The 16,300-nt window shown below is 57.5% G+C and overlaps 1 protein-coding gene across 12 annotated transcripts in view; it reads right to left on the bottom strand.

Moving 5' to 3' along the window:
* Nucleotides 1–625: 625 nt before the first annotated feature.
* ATG4B (autophagy related 4B cysteine peptidase) overlaps nt 626–16,300 on the bottom strand; it is a 31,313-nt gene continuing 15,638 nt past the window's right edge. For 10 of the 12 annotated variants that reach the window (XM_074010832.1, XM_065526412.2, XM_074010831.1 and 7 more), the window contains 9 exons: nt 15,330–15,431; nt 14,599–14,671; nt 11,090–11,169; nt 8,576–8,769; nt 7,203–7,281; nt 6,734–6,879; nt 3,740–3,796; nt 3,141–3,234; nt 626–2,300 (listed from right to left, as the gene is read on the bottom strand). In XM_074010832.1, coding sequence (XP_073866933.1) covers nt 2,227–2,300; nt 3,141–3,234; nt 3,740–3,796; nt 6,734–6,879; nt 7,203–7,281; nt 8,576–8,769; nt 11,090–11,169; nt 14,599–14,671; nt 15,330–15,431 — 899 coding nt within the window. In that variant the 3' untranslated portion in view covers nt 626–2,226. The remainder of the gene's footprint in view (nt 2,301–3,140; nt 3,235–3,739; nt 3,797–6,733; nt 6,880–7,202; nt 7,282–8,575; nt 8,770–11,089; nt 11,170–14,598; nt 14,672–15,329; nt 15,432–16,300) is intronic. The other 2 variants (XM_045368138.3, XM_074010828.1) reach the window with 1 other exon arrangement.

Genomic DNA, 16,300 nt, shown 5'->3' with positions numbered 1-16,300 from the left:
CCTCCGGGTCTGGAAGAGGCTGTGCTGTTTCAGGCACTGAATGTGGTCATCTTCTAGAGCAGCCACAGGAAGCGAGTAAGAGCATCTGAGAGGCTGCAAGTCCTCAGCCAGCTCACCAGGGCCCCAGCAGTGCCCCCTCCTGTCTGGCTTTGGGCCCTTCGCACCTATACCAGGACTGCCCACAGGGACGCATTGGCCAGAGTGAGCGATGTCCTCACCAAGCCCCCTGCTGTGCCCCAGACATGGCCCTCCCACAGGCCAGGCCAGTCACTGCTCGCTTGGGGAAGGCTTTGCTGTGATTCAAATTGAGCCAAACCTACAACTCAGGGCACTTTCTGCAACTTCCTCCTGTTGAAGAATGGGAACCATTTTACTTTCCTAAAATCCTAGTTTCCTTGCACTTTTTCCTTCTAGGGTTGTATGAGAGGGCGGATGTCACGGCTCACAGACAGCCAGGCTACAGGCAGGACAGGCCGCCTGCCAGGGCTGGGGACGTACCTGCTCAGGCTCCCACAGCCCACCACGCAGGCAGCCACATCCTTTATGTGATGCTATGGGCTGAAACATTCACTTGGTTTTTTTCTGGAAATCACAATTATAACTTGAGGAAAAAATAGACACAAGGTTTGTTTTCTACTGAAACTTATTATTTGCCATTAAGAATTGCAAACTATACTACTAAGAATGAACAACATTCTCTTCATTAAGCCTTTTTCAAAACACACAAGAAAAAGCTCCCCTTTGGTCAAGGTGTTCCACACTCCCACTACAGCAGGCCCCCACAGCTCCCAGCACAGCGGTGCACCATGGACTCAGACACAGAGCCCAAGGAATGAAGATCGCCCCAGCCTTCCCTCCTTCCCCACCCCAACTACACCCAAGGGAGAAAGGATACGAGGAAATAAACTATGTCTTGGGGGGGGACTGGGGATGGTGTCCTCTGCTACCCAGGTGGGTCACTCACTGCAGAGCGGGCGGCGTGTGTCCTGAGGGGATCTCCGGTCCCCACACCTATACAAGCAGCAGCAGCAGCGAGTCCTGCCAACGCCACAGTAGGTGCTCATGAGAAAGGTGCCCATGCTCGCCGTGCCCACGCTCCCCAAGCCCTCCTGTTTACATTCCCTAGTGGGGCAAAGCCACTTCCCCAGGAAGGCAGCACAGCAGCGGGGCGGAGTGCACTCCGGGACCCAGGACAGCAGGTTACACAGGGTCAGGCGGTGGTGGGTTCTGGAATCAGGGCTGAGGTTCCGGAAATGCCACCAGAGGATGCCACCCTGTGATGTCTGCCCATCACACACCACAAGGCTCGGGTGGTTTTCCCCTTTGGGCCCTAAACCACCTAACACCTCAGTGACACAGGAGGGCAATTCTCAGCAAGGCAAGGACACAGGGAAGGCTCCTAGGAGAAGCACACTGTCCACCCCCGAGCCCGACTGTCACAGGTGGAGGCCCCGCCCCACCCCTCGCCACACCTGGGGAAGCCACCACAGAATGCCACAGCCCTGGAAAGGGACACTCAGGACAGGCACTCTAGCAACAGCCCCAGGACAGCCAGCCACCCTTCTGCCCAGGCTGCCCACGCCGTGTCCTCTGCACGCCATCTTCAGGTTTCCCACACACCCACTTCCTGAATACTTCTCTCCCCAAAGCAACCTTTGCCTTTGTTCCTCCGACCTCATCTCCCACTGAGGTCGCCCTTGGTAACCAGGCTGGGCAGAGGACACAGCCATGGGCGCCCCCTTCGAGAGCAGCCCGGTCCTTGGGCGTGGGGCCGCAGCGTGGCTGCTGCTCCTCTCACGCCGGCCTGCACAGGTCTTCTGAGACTGACTCAGGAGGCGCCCCAGAAATTCATGTCTGTGTCTGACAACTTCAAACAGGACTTTAATTCCAAACCAACCACAGAACCGGCGCCTGGGAGCAAGTGGGACTGAGGCCCAGGCGCTAACGCGGGGCTGGCAGTGTCCAGAGAACGCTCTGGAAGCTCCTGACAGACGGCTCCGTGTGCAGATGCACAGGCCCTGACGGGCACTCTGAGCTCGGCAGTCGGACACCAAGCAGTAAGGCCTCCCGGGCAGCGCAGCCTCAGTCCACAAGCGGAGCGGGTGGCCCTCTGGGGGGAGGCAGCACGGGGCGCGGCCCTCGGCAGGCGAGCGGGCGGGATGGATGAAGTGCGGCGGCACCAGGAGCCCCAGGCTCTCACAGGTGCCACCCCCGACCCCAGGATTTTCAAAGGGACAGGATTTCAAAGTCTTCATCTTCTGAGTCGAAGAATCTTTCCAGTCGCTCTACATCAGAAGAATCTAGAAGGAACAGGACATAGCTCATCAGGCATCTCAGGTGGGCTACTTCCGTGTGAGTCAAGTGCCCGTGGCATGGGGCAGACTGAGCAGCACCTGCTCTGCAGCCCCACCCTGAGGGGCCCACAGACGGCTGTCCCCAAGCAGCTGTGAAAAGGTCCAGGGTTGTGGAGACCTGTGAATATGGGGGGAGGGAGCAGGGAAGAGGAGCGGGGCAGGGTGAGGAAGACCGGGGCGGCGGGCACAATCTCAGGCCTGAGGGGGCCTCTGTCCTGTGTCTCCCACGCTGCACCCTGACCCTCGTGGTCATCAGGAGTGGTTCCACTGTCACTGCCTTGTAGAGCTTCTCATGGTGAGACAGGTACGAGGAGGACAAGCTCGCGGCCACACACTCGCTTCACTGCGCGAGCCCAGGCCGGATCCTTCGGCACGTCAGCCATGGTCCAAGGGGTCTACGCCACCCATGGCCAGTGGTGCCCAAGTGGACGAGTCCCCCACCCAGGACTGCGTCATCACAGAGTGTGTGTTCTGTCTGCTCCAGAGCCGTGAGGACCCCATGGGAGCACGCCCAGCTCCACAGTGCCCTGGGCAGGCAGCGCGGGTGGGGAAGGCGAGGGGGGTCCCGGGTTGCTGGGCGCAGGCTTGGAGGAGAGGACGCTCCACTCTGCCCCTGGTCTCACACGCAAACCACTGCCAAGTGCTCACAGTTGAGGCTCACACACACCTTAATAGTCAAAACCAAGGGGGCCAGGACTGGGGAAGCAAAGGCACAGACCGCACCCCCGAGGGACCCCACCTCCGAGGGACCCCACCTGGACTTGGCCCTGCAGCCGCAGTTCTCACCTAGGGACAGGTTCAGGACATCGGGGCAGGCCAGGTGTGAAGGCTGCTGCTCCACCAGCTCAAACATGGGCAGGGCGCCTCCGAGCAGAGACAGCTGTTAGTGAGACATGGTCATTAGGGGCAGCCTCACCCCAGTGCTTGCTGCAGCCAAGAGAAAGGGGCCAAACCTGACTGTCATTCCACTTCACTGATGAGAACAGAGGCAGCTTCCACACTAACAGCTACACGAGGACCCAGTGTGGCGATCAACACACAGTCTGACCACGATGGCAGAGGGGGGTGGGCCACACGCACTCAGTCAGCGCAGCTCGGCACCCCATCACCACCCCCATCTCAACAGGAGACGGATGAGGACACTGGAAATCTCATTCTAAAGTCAACACGCAACATCCGTCCCCAGGGCTGTTAACCGTGTTGCCAGGTGGGCAATCCAGGACACCCCACGCCGTTCAGCTGCACAGCTGTGCCAGGCAGGACAAAGCTCCCCCCCACCGTGAGGCTGCCTGAGACCTGGACGCTGGCCTTCGGCCCCTGCACGCCCCGCTGCCTGTCTCCCTGGGCGGTCCAGCTCGGCTGCGGGTGGTGGGGCGGCTACAAACCTTTTTGACTTGCTGGCACCAGTCATTGAAGTCGTCTTCAGTCTTACAGAAAAACCCCTAAAACGAAATGACTATGAGCAGAACACCCACATCTGCAGTCAGCGAAGAGAGGCAGGGGCTCCCGTTCCCCTGGCCAGTGGCGCAGCAAAGGCCCCCAGCGTGCACGTGCTGGACACTCCGGCCTGTCTCGCCTCCTGGGGCCGGGAAGGGAGCCCCGAGGGTGCCCTGTGCACGGCCTGCTGCACCAGTGCCCGGCTCCCCTCAGGTTCCACTATGTTGCTCTGCCTTCATTCACCCATGAGATGGTATGTGGTGTGCATTTGTTAGGCCTCACCGATCTTCCAGGAATGAGGCAGGTTATGAGTTAGGGCCAAGTGCGACTGTGAGGCAGGGCCGCTGGGTCTCAGCCTTCACCCAGCATCTCCCTGGAAGCTTGGTGGCAACTGGTGGCAAAGGCCACTGAGAACTGCCACGGGGAGCCTCCTGCTGAGGAGACAGGGGACCTGCCGAGGATCACCCTAATCACATCCTTAAAGCTGCCGCCTGTAACGACAGTCACTAGGAAGCCGCCTGTAACGACGGTCACTAGGAAGCCGCCTGTAACGACGGTCACTAGGAAGCCGCCTGTAACGACGGTCACTAGGAAGCCGCCAGTAACGACGGTCACTAGGAAGCCACCTGTAACAACAGTCACTAGGGATTAACGCTGCCAGACGTGCCGATGTTAACACAGGAAGAAAAAGAAACGGGGAAAACAAAGACGAAATGGGAGAAGTTCAAACTGGGCACTCCCTTCCTCTGAAGACGCCGTTTCCGCGGCCCCGGCTTGTGTGGGAGCACTCTCCCCGGGGGACAGGGGACGTTCCTCCTCCTCACGGGTGAGGACAGTTATCCCACCGGGCGGCCCCTTTGGTCTCAACTCCTCAATGTTCACGCGTCCGCTCCCGTCTCTAGCCTGACCTGACTCAGAGACTGCCAATCACTGTAAACCACCAAGCTGCATTTATGGTAACAAACATACTTAATTCTAGTTAGACGACGTATTCGTGACTAGGTTCTGGTAAGAAGTGTGAGCCAGGCCGGGCGCGGTGGCTCACGCCTGTAATCCCAGCACTTTGGGAGTCCGAGACAGGTGGACCACGAGGTCAGGAGATCAAGACCAGCCTGGCTAACACAGTGAAACTCCATCTCTATTAAAAATACAAAAAATTAGCCAGGCATGGTGGCGGGAGCCTGTAGTCCCAGCTACTCGGGAGGCTGAGGAAGGAGAATGGCGTGAACCCGGGGGGCGGAGCTTGCAGTGAGCCGAGATCACGCCACTCACTCCAGCCTGGGTGACAAGAGCGAGACTCCGTCTCAAAAAAAAAAAAAAAGTGTGAGCCACAGAGCTCTAGCCCATGTTCCCCACTCCTGCCACCCTGCCCAGCAGGTGCATAGAGCGTGGTGTGCGCTCTGGGGCTGGGCCACAGCTCAGAGACTGTGCCATTTCAGGCCCAGATCTGCCTTCTTCCTCCTAAACGGGGCAGAGCATCCACAACAGAGCCCCTGACTCAGTTAACTGCTCCCCTAAGCATGTCACTGTCATTCATGATTTCTAGGGGTTTTTCTTTGGTCTCTTTCACCATCAAATATATTTGAGGGCAGGCAGGTCTGCATAAATCACACACCAAAAATCACAACTAGGTAATCAAAATGGAGAAACAGGGAAGCTCGTTCTTAGGAAATCCCCCAGAGAGATCAAGTCAGAGCCTCCGGAAAACAAAAGGTGGTGCAGGAGGGGGTGGAGGGACCGCCTGTATGTCTGTGTGGGTGTGAGGAAGGGAGCACAGGAGTGGGTGGAGGGGCCGCCCGTGTGTTTAAACGTGGGTGTGAGGAAGAGGGCGCAGGAGGGGGTGGAGGGGCCGCCTGTGTGTTTAAACGTGGGTGTGAGGAAGGGAGCACAGGAGTGGGTGGAGGGGCCGCCCGCGTGTTTAAACGTGGGTGTGAGGAAGAGGGCGCAGGAGGGGGTGGAAGGGCCGCCCGCGTGTTTAAACGTGGGTGTGAGGAAGAGGGCGCAGGAGGGGGTGGAGGGGCCGCCCGTGTGTTTAAACGTGGGTGTGAGGAAGGGAGCACAGGAGTGGGTGGAGGGGCCGCCCGCGTGTTTAAACGTGGGTGTGAGGAAGAGGGCGCAGGAGGGGGTGGAGGGGCCGCCCGCGTGTTTAAACGTGGGTCTGAGGAAGAGGGCGCAGGAGGGGGTGGAGGGGCCGCCCGTGTGTTTAAACGTGGGTGTGAGGAAGAGGGCACAGGAGGGGGTGGAGGGGCGCCCGCGTGTTTAAACGTGGGTCTGAGGAAGAGGGCGCAGGAGGGGGTGGAGGGGCCGCCCGCGTGTTTAAACGTGGGTGTGAGGAAGAGGGCGCAGGAGGGGGTGGAGGGGCCGCCCGTGTGTTTAAACGTGGGTGTGAGGAAGAGGGCACAGGAGGGGGTGGAGGGGCCGCCCGTGTGTCTGTGTGGGTGTGAGGAAGGGGGCACAGGAGGGGGTGGAGGGGCCGCCTGCGTGTTTAAACGTGGGTGTGAGGAAGAGGGCGCAGGAGGGGGTGGAGGGGCCGCCCGTGTGTCTGTGTGGGTGTGAGGAAGGGAGTACAGGAGGGGGTGGAGGAGCCGCCCGCGTGTTTAAATGTAGGTGTGAGGGGAACACACCATGGCTCATACTCATCCACGCACACTCAGCACGTGCCCACACACGCTCACGCCCAGACACACCCTCTCCGGGCCACTCGAAGGCCATGAAGGCTGCGCAGGAGGTGGTGCCTGGGGGAGGGACGTGAAGGTGCGAGGACACGGTTCAGGCTCTTGTGCCCTTCAGAATCCCAACCCCGTGAACGCAATACTCATCCCAACACGTTGAAAAAAAACCAAAATGCAAAAATCTGAAGATTTTCTTCGTCATTCCCAAACAGCATTCAGTACAAGACGACTGGGAATACGGGCCTGAGTGCTCAGGAGACCGCCACGTACCACAGCGATGGACGGGTCGAGCTCCGCGATGCTCATGCGGCATGGCGGGTGCTGGCAGTGGAAGCTCTCGTCCGGGATGAAGCAGCTGCCAGTGGGCTCCACGGCCGGCTGCGTGGTGTGGGGGTCCAGGTAGATGAGCTCCTCACCTGGGAGGACGAGGCAGGCAGGCAGATGGGCGGCCGAGCCAGCAGAGGAAAGGGACAGAGGTGGCCGCGTTTCAGACCCACTGTACCCACATCATGCTGAGAAGCAGCGGGCAGGAGGAGGGGAGGGAGCAGAGGGCATGGGACCATCAGGGAACGGGGTATGCAGGAGGCTGCCAGCGGCCAGGCTGCACGTGAACCCCCCCACTCAGAGCATGCTGCTTTTCTACTGGTGGCCTCAAGTGACCACCTGGCGTGTGGGACCTGCTCACAGAATGCCCTTAAAGGGCACAGGCCCACAGGGACACGGTGGGAGCCCGACTCACCAACGTAGCCGATGAAGTAGTGGGCGCTGTTGGGCTTCCCTCCGATGACGCCCAGGGACTGGGGCATCATGAAGCAGTGCTGTGGAGGGCGGGAAGCTGAGCACAGGTCCCAGGCGGGAGCAGACGGTCCCCCCACCCACTGCCATAGGGGGCCCAAGGGCCTGCTGAGACCCAACTGGGTGACACAAGAGGGGACAGGAGGGGACAAGGTCCCGAAGAACTTACTGTCCAGGAAAGACCACGGGACATCCTACAGGTGCAAGAAACCTAATCTGCAGGCTCGGCCCAGGGAAGCTTCATGTCGGAGGTGGGCTTTGGGGAGGCTGGGAGTGAGGGGGGCTGGCAGGAGATGTGAGCAGGGGTGGGGGAGGCGGCCCTGCTGAGTGCTTTGACCTGACAGGGCAGAAGCGATGGAGATGGGGCCCACGTGCGGGGGCAGCAGGGACACAACAGGGTGGGCAGAAGGCTGGAGGGAGGGGCCAAGTTCAGACAACTGAATAATTTTAACAGAAAGCTACATTTCAGTTCCATACAAATGTGACTCCTTAGTCTAAAATTTTAGTTAACTGAAGAAAGGATGGTTTTCCCTTCTGCTTTTTTTTTTTTTTTGAGATGGAGTCTCACTCTGTCACCCAGGATGGAGTGCAATGGCACAATCTCGGGTCACTGCAAGCTCTGCCTCTCGGGTTTAAGCGATTCTCCTGCCTCAGCCTCCTGAGTAGCTAGGACTACAGGTGTGTGCCAGCACGCCCAGCTGATTTTTGTGTTTTTAGTAGAGACGGGGTTTCACCATGTTGGCCAGGTTGGTCTCGAACTCTTGACCTCGTGATCTGCACGCTCCGGCCTCCCAAAGTGCTGGGATTACGAGCGTGAGCCACCGGGCCTGGCCCCCTTTTACTTTCATGACATGGGGGAGAGCCTGTGGCTGGAGTTCCTCACAGAGCCCCGCCCATCCCCAAGCCCAGCCCACAAGTCTCTTCACCACAGGCCAACCCACCCTCCAAAGGGAGCTCAGGCCAAGAGGGCTGTGGGGGAGTGGGGCGGGCATGCCTAGGGCACAGTGGAGACCTGGGAGGGGCAGGGTTCCCTGTCAGGCCAAGGAGTGGCACCTGGTTCCGAGGACCCCCTACAACAAGGGCCTCATGCTTTCATTCTCGACATTCGCCTTGACACTTGTAGAAGAGCAGCATGTCTCCTGACGGACGTGCCTCACGCCCACCCACCCCTCGGGAAATGGTGTAAACCACGGTCGTTTACCCCTCCCCCGAGAGCTGGCTGCACAAACGGCCACGTGACGATGACGCACTGAAAGTGACTAAAAACTGGGAGAAGGGGACGAGGACCCAGGGCAAGCGCCGCATGGCAAGACCCACCTTCAGCGTCTCCACGTAGGCCTCGTTGATGTCCGTGAGCCCCAGGCGCAGGGGGATGAGAAGCACCAAGGGTCTCCACGGCGACGGCCTGTTGGTGACCTCAGCCCCCGCAGGGAATCCGTTGCAGTGCCGGTCGGAATCTGCAGGAAACGCAGTGGCTCCTGCACAGGGAACGCTGGTCCTGCACAACCTTCCTAGAAAGGGAGACACGCTTTCACTAACCAAGCACAGCTGCGCAAAAGTGCTCCCACAAGCAAGCAAATCATGATTGTGTAACAGAAAAAGGGCATTACAAAGCCAGGTACTTACACTGAAATTCAAACTTGGAAAATATAGAAAAGCATAAGAAAATTTTTTCATAATCTTGCCACCAAGAGAAAAAAGACATATTTTCTATGCATACTTAATTTGTTTTATTGTGAAATAAAGCACACACACAGAACAGTACGAGAAAAAGCCATGTGCACTTCAGAGGAAAATCACAGAAATAAAAGTGCCTGCAGCCTGCCAGCCCGTACCCGCCCGCCAGCCTGTACCCGCGCAGCCAGTCAGCCCGCACCCGCGCAGCCCACCAGCCCGTACCCACCCACCAGCCCGCACCCGCCCGCCAGCCTGTACCCACGCAGCCCACACCCGCGCAGCCCACCAGCCTGGCTAGTGCCAGCACAGCCGGAACCCGCTCCCTCCGGGCCTCCTCAGCAACCTCTTTCCTTGCTCCCACCCCTTCCACCTACATACACCCGTGAGTCCGGAGAACTCATCAGCTGGAGGGTGAAGTGATGGGGAAGACACTCCAGGAGCACGGAGCATGCCCGGCACCTGGACTGAGGTTTCTCAGCACCACTCCCCACTCAGAGGAGCCAGACTGATTCCAGGGCTAGGCAGGGAACGTTCAGAGGCACCTGCAGCATCTGCTTAACCCAGAAAAACGCCACAACACAGCAAAAGACATCGCCAGACTGAGGTGGCCACTGGCCAAAGGTGGGACCATCAAGCATCCAAAAGATGGGCAGTGACAGGCGGCACACTGCACATTCAGTGAAGACGGACAGTGACACGCGGCACACTGCATCAAACAGAGAGGCAGGGAAGGGGTGCGTCTGTGACCCAGCACACGCCTGTGCGGTGACCTGGCACACCCAGTCACAGGGCAGGACCCACTCCCACCGTGAATCTGGGACTCTGAATGAGGTCTTTCTCTTCTTTTTTTTTTTGAGACGGAGTCTCACTCTGTCGCCAGGCTGGAGTGCAGTGGCGTGATCAAGGCTCACTGCAACCTCCGCCTCCCAGGTTCAAGCGATTCTTCTGCCTCAGCTTCCCGAGTAGCTGGGACTATAGGCGCGTACCACCATGCCCGGCTAGTTTTTTTATTTTTAATAGAGACGGGGTTTTGCCATGTTGGCCAGGTTGGTCTCGGACTCCTGACCTCATGATCCACCCGCCTCGGCCTCCCAAGGTGCTGGGATTACAGGTGTGAGCCACCGCGCCCGGCCTAAATGAGCTCTTTCTTAAGGAAAACTGGATTCAAGGCAATAGTGTACCTGTAGAACTTCAATAAAATTGGAATTGAGGGCGTTTTGAGAACTTCCTTGGGAAAAAGGTGGCCCTGAGTAAAAGAAGGTGGTGAGGCTTTTTTTTTTTTTTTGAGACGGAGTCTCGCTCTGTCGCCCAGGCTGGAGTGCAGTGGCGCGATCTCGGCTCACTGCAAGCTCCGCCTCCCGGGTTCACGCCATTCTCCTGCCTCAGCCTCCCGAGTAGCTGGGACTACAGGCGCCCACCACCGCGCCCAGCTAATTTTTTGTATTTTTAGTAGAGACGGGGTTTCACCGTGTTAGCCAGGATGGTCTCGATCTCCTGACCTCGTGATCCACCCGCCTCCGCCTCCCAAAGTGCTGAGATTACAGGCGTGAGCCACCGCGCCCGGCTGGTGAGGCATTTTTAAGAGTTCTCAGCTTGGCTACATCATGGAAGGTGAAACATGAATTTGGAACTCACTCAATGAGCCCATTTGTTAAAACTGAGCCACAGTTTTCCTCCTAGAGGTAAACGCTGCCACGCCTAGATTCCTTCAGGGTTGCAGCAGACCTTTCTTTCTTCCAGAAAGCTGAAAAGAGCTCTGCCTTCACGACACGCCTTTCGAGATGGTACAGCCAGAGGGCTGCTGCATCTGTGGCACATCAAGGCACGCAACAGAACTTCACCAGAATTCCCACACGAGGGCGCCTGAGTACAGCACGCCTTCACAAAGGATTTGTAACCAAGACACAAAACATGACCTGAGATACCCAGTCTCGGCCTCCAGAGAGCCTGGGCGCTCCTCTCTTGGTATGACCACCAGGAGAGGACAGCGGGGCCACCGTGCATCTGGCTTGGCATGCAGGCCCCACGGAGCTCCAGCACGGCACGGGGCGACTGACAACACTCGCCGAGGCTCCTGTGGAGACTCAGGCGAGGAAGTGCACGTGCTGCCCATAATTTCAACTTTCTTGTCCACAGAAACCCTGAGCCACTTACTGATTTCCTCCATCACAACGGTGTTGTCCATTGCTATGTGGACTGCCAAGGAGCTCCACGTGTCGAAGACAGCAAGCTTCCTACAGAGAGCAGAATGACCATAAGCTTTTGTACAATTCAAAGACGTCTCATCTTTGCAGTGACAGCTGTGGGAAGCGGTGTCGCGTTAGAGGTGCTTCTTGGATGAGAAGGGCCAAGGTTCCTAAAGTCCGGGGCATAGCCAATGCCACAGACAGGAAGAAAGCCCAGAGTAAATCTGCTTCTTCTCACCTGAGGCCCAGGGGGCCTGCCCTTGCCCCAGTCTCCACAGAGAGCACACACAAGAGGGTTTTGAGCAGCCTGGTTTCCTGGTCTCACTGGCACAGAGGCAAGAACTAGAACATGAACCCAGCTCTGAGACACTGTGAGTTTTGCCAACTTTGAGCAAGGCCTCCCAGCACCTTCATGCTCTGCTCTACTCTCCCTTCCACCAAACACGCTGAGCTGACAACCAAGGAACCTGAGTCCTTGCAGAGAAACCTGCAGCTTAGTGGGGAGCATGACTGTGCACACCAGTGAGGAGGAACCGTGGCCGCAGGAAGAGCAGATTCTGCAGCCAAAATCTAATGGGACTCTGATCTCCTCTCGGGTCTGGTGGAGGTGGGGTCAGAGGACCTCAACAAAAGGTAAAACAACAGAAAAGGCCCCGAGGCAGCAAGGCCCTGGTGCTCCTGGGAGCAGAATGGAAGACCTGTGGAGGGGAGTTGGGTGGGGTGGAGCACGGGACTGGGATGGCCACACAGGCCCTCCCAATGCTCAAGCCCAAAGGGGACACTGGGAGGACAGTCTGACCCCCACCCCCGACTCCACCACCTCCCTCCTCCCATCTCCAGCCCAGCTGCTGTGCAGAAGATGGGAGGACAGCTTGCTTCCCCGCCCCACCCCCACACCACCTTCCTCCTCCCACCTCCGGCCCAGCTGCAGCGCTGAAGATGCATCCACACTACAAGGGACACAGCGGCACTGGCAAAGCTGACCTGGCGAAGGGCAAACAAGGAAGCAGCAGCTACGTGGGCCGGTGGTCGGCACTGCAGAGAACAGTAACGCGGCAACGGGGAGTGGCGCTACTAACGTAGCTACCCCTGGGTGCCAAAGGGTACCTGCGCAGACATGGGGCGCAACCCAGGCAGGTGTGGGGGGAGCAGGGTCCAAGTGCCAGGGACCACACGTGCAAAGGCCCCGAGGCTGGGGTGTCCCCGGAGCACAAGGTGTCATGCCAGGGAGGTGGGGTAGAGCACCCCGCCTGAGTCAGCAGCGAAGTGCCAGGGCAGTTCAGGGCAGAGCAGTGGCCAATGTGTCTGATGCAGATGACTCTGCTGTTATTTGCTAAAGAGACTCTAGGATGACAAAGAGAGAAGGAAGATCAACAAGAAGGAAGAAGATGGGGCTTGGTTGGACCAGCACAGGGAGTTAAAGGATGAACGCTGGTCAGAGTCTGGACATATTCTGAACGGCCCATTGAAAGAAAGAGGAACTGGCCGGGTTTGGTGACTCACGCCTGTAATCCCAGCACTCTGGGAGGACGAGGCGGGTGGACCACAAGGTCAGGAGTTCAAGACCAGCCTGGCTAACATGGTGAAATCCCATCTCTACTAAAAATACAAAAATTAGCTGGGCATTGTGGTGCATGCCTGTAATTCCAGCTACTTGGGAGGCTAAGGCAGGAGAACTGCCTGAACCGGGACCCAGGAGGCGGAGGTAGCAGTGAGCCCAAGATCGCGCCACTGCACTCCAGCCTGGGCTACAGAGCTATCCTCTGTCTCGAAAAAAAAAAAGAAAAAAGAAAGAGGAGTCCCGGCCAGGTGCGGTGGCTCACGCCTGTAATCCCAGTACTTCGGGAGGCTGAAGCAGGAGAATCACTTGAACCCAGGAGGCAGAGGTTGCAGTGAGCTGAGATCACGCCACTGCACTCCAGCCTGGCAACAGAGCGAGACTCCATCTCAAAAAGAAAGAGGGGTCTAGAACAATCCCAGATTTTGGTTTGAACACCTGAAGGACCACTGTGGGAGAAGCAGGCTGGGGCCAGCACGAGCTCTGGCTGTCAGGTCACCATGCACCACAGACACCCAGGTGGAAATGCAGAATAAGCAGCTGGACCTGAGCCTGGAGTCCAGGGACAAATCAGCCCTGCAGGTGTAACTGTGGAAGCCGTCTGTGTGCTTGGGTGCAGCAGCACTTGCAGGTTGGGGAGGATCACCCAGCAACAGAGGCAGGAGCTGGTGGGGAGCGGGCAGGGAACCAGGAGAAACAGTGAGCATGGTGAGTGGCCTGGTGTTTCCAGAGAAACAGCACTGACTTGATGGGGCCACTCCAGGCAGCAGCAAGAGGAAGTGTGAGTGGGGGTATAGTGGGGTCTGGGGAGCTGCTGGACAGAGGACTCTGAAGGGCACGCAGTGGGGACTTAGCAGGTGCCACGCCAAACACAGGGTGGGCCCAGGAGACGGAGGAGCAGACTGGTGACGTGGGACGGGGGTGACGTGGGATGTGGGAGAGATGGACTTGGGTAGGACCCCAAGGAACCTGACAGAAAAGCTGGGTGGAGGCAGTGACTGCCGTGCTGAGGAGCGAGCTGTGGGTGAGGGGAGACAGGGCCATTTCAGGAACGTGGAACGTGGGGTGCCTGAGGACCTCGAGTGGGATAAAGAACAGGCAGATGCAGAAGGAGAGGCTTCAAGCGAGCCATGGCTGAAGACAGGCTGAGGAGACACTGGCCCTTGGACCAGTAGGGAGGAGACCCTGAGGGGGCAGGTCCTGGGGGAACTGGCCAGAGCCTCCCCAAAAATGCTGGGATGCCGGGACACCTGGAATCAGACCAAATGACCCCGGATGGATCAAGAGGAATGAAGAGTGGACACAAAGCTGAAACCACAGGCAAGTTTCTGGAACTGCCAGGAGGGTCATCTCAGAGGAATCGGGGGGGCGGGAGCGGGGAAGCCGCAGAGGGAAGCATGCAATGGGGCCGAGTGAGGCGCGAGAGGAAGCAGGTGCGGAGCAGGTGCAGAGAGCACTTTCAGACGCTGATGTGCATGGGAAGGCGAGCGAGGCTACAGGGAGTCTCCGAGGCTGCAGGGAGTCTCCGGGTAACGTGAGAAACGCAGGTGGCAAGGCCCTCAGAGGGCAGCCTCCAACAAGCCCGCAGAGGTGGAAGGGCCCGGCACCTGCACAGATGGCTGCAGACCAGCTTCAGCTGCCCACCAGCTTCAGCAGCCCACCCCATCAGAAGCCACCATTACAGGTGGATCCATGCAGCAGACAAAGAACAAGGGACTATGGTGTTCATTTTATTAGAAAACATAAATTCCCATTCACAAGACCACTTGGCATAGTCACCTCTGGGCAACCTTCCGAGAGCCCTGAAGTAAATAATTAGAGACCCCTTATTTCCTGTAGCCATAAAAACTCAAGGAGAATTTAACCCCCAGGGAACATCCCTGCTGCCCCGTGCCCGGCAATGGAAGTTCAGTACATACTTGAGGACCTGGGCGACAGTGTTCGGCCCGTACCACTGGCCTATGGACTTGCCTTCGCCAACTCCCATTTGCGCTGCAGGGAACAGATCCAGATTAGCGAGACACACCCGCCCCGACCATCCCAATGCCCCCAGCCCTGACCTCTGGTGGCACATGGTGCCAGGAGACATCACAGGAAGGCCTGGACAGCACCCTACCCAGCCTCAGATGGAAGCATGCCCCAACAAGATTGGGGGAGGCGTAAAGGGACAAACAAGGTCTCGGGGACTGTCCTTCGCTATGAACTTAGAAAAGGGGAGAAGCCGGAAATGAGGGGACCACTTCCTTCTCTAAGTGAAAACACAGGCTCAAAAGCCGGCCTTGCCTGCAAGAAAGGCCAGCTCCTCTTTACTCGCTCCACGCCAATCTGAGCATTCACATTCACTGATGGGGTGAGGCCAATTTCCCCAGGCCGTGCCGAGCACCAGGCACTGCAAGCCGCATGGACAGCCGGAAGGCCAAGGCCCAGGGTCTGGGCCGGGGTGGGACGGGGGTGACGTGGGATGCCACGGGGGTGATGTGACAGCAGTGCACAGGCCGTCAGAGGCAGTGTTTACAGGTTTACAGCCTCTTGCTCCACATCCCACAACACCAGAAAATCTCTTACGGGAAACCGACCACTCCACCGACCACTCCACCCTCTCCAAACAGCCCGGGGGGGGGGGGGCCTGGCACAATCTGCAGCCTCCCACCTATCTGGTGAATGGAGTAGTAACTGTCTTTCCTGTCGATGAATGCGTTGAGGACGCTGAAGTAGCTGTCTGGCTGCCTCTTCCTTTGTGTCCACCTCCAATCTATTGGAAAAAAAATTACAGGTATGCTCTACCGTAAATATGAGAAACAAGAAACAAGTCTTCACTTTCACTCAAGATACAGATGGCATCCAAACCTTTTTCAGAATTTCTTTTTTTTTTTTGGAAACAGAGTCTCGCTCTCTCACCCAGGCTGGAGTGCAGCGGTGCAATCTCGGCTCACTGTAACCTCCGCCTCCCGGGTTCAAGCGGTTCTCCTGCCTCAGCCTCCCAAGTAGCTGGGACCATAGGCGTGTGCCACCACGCCTAGCTCATTTTTGTATTTTTAGTAGAGATGGGGTTTCACCATGCTGGCCAGGATGGTCTTGATCTCCTGACCTTGGATCACAAGGTCACCCGTCTTGGCAAAAAAAAGTATTGGGATTACAGGCGTGAGCCACCATGCCCGACCAGAATCTTTTAAAAGTAAAAACCCATGTTCTCCAGGATTTCAAATACGTATATGCCAAGTTATCAAAACAAATCTGTAGAGAAAACAGTTTCAGCAATTTAAAACATTTATCAGCATTCATCTTTTTTTTTTTTTTTTTTCCAGATAGGGTCTAACTCTGTTGCAGAGGCTGGAGTGCAGTGGCGCAATCTCAGCTCACTGCAGCCTCCATCTCCCGGGTTCCAGCAATTCTCCGTATCAGTCTCCTGAGTAGCTGGGACTACAGGCAGGAGCCACCACGCCTGGCTAATTTTTATATTTTTTGTAGAGACGGGGTCTTGCCATGTTGCTGATTTATCAGCATTCTTTAAAGTCAGTTTTTTAAATCAATAAAAACAAGTGGCTCATTATTCAAGAAAACCTCAATTTCTACTTTGTGGTTTACCTGTGACCTGCTCTAAAAAGCCCTGACCCCACAGTC

The sequence above is a fragment of the Macaca fascicularis genome, chromosome 12, assembly GCF_037993035.2.
Source record: "Macaca fascicularis isolate 582-1 chromosome 12, T2T-MFA8v1.1".
Lineage (NCBI taxonomy): Eukaryota > Metazoa > Chordata > Mammalia > Primates > Cercopithecidae > Macaca > Macaca fascicularis.
This window is presented reverse-complemented; position numbering and strand designations above follow the sequence as displayed.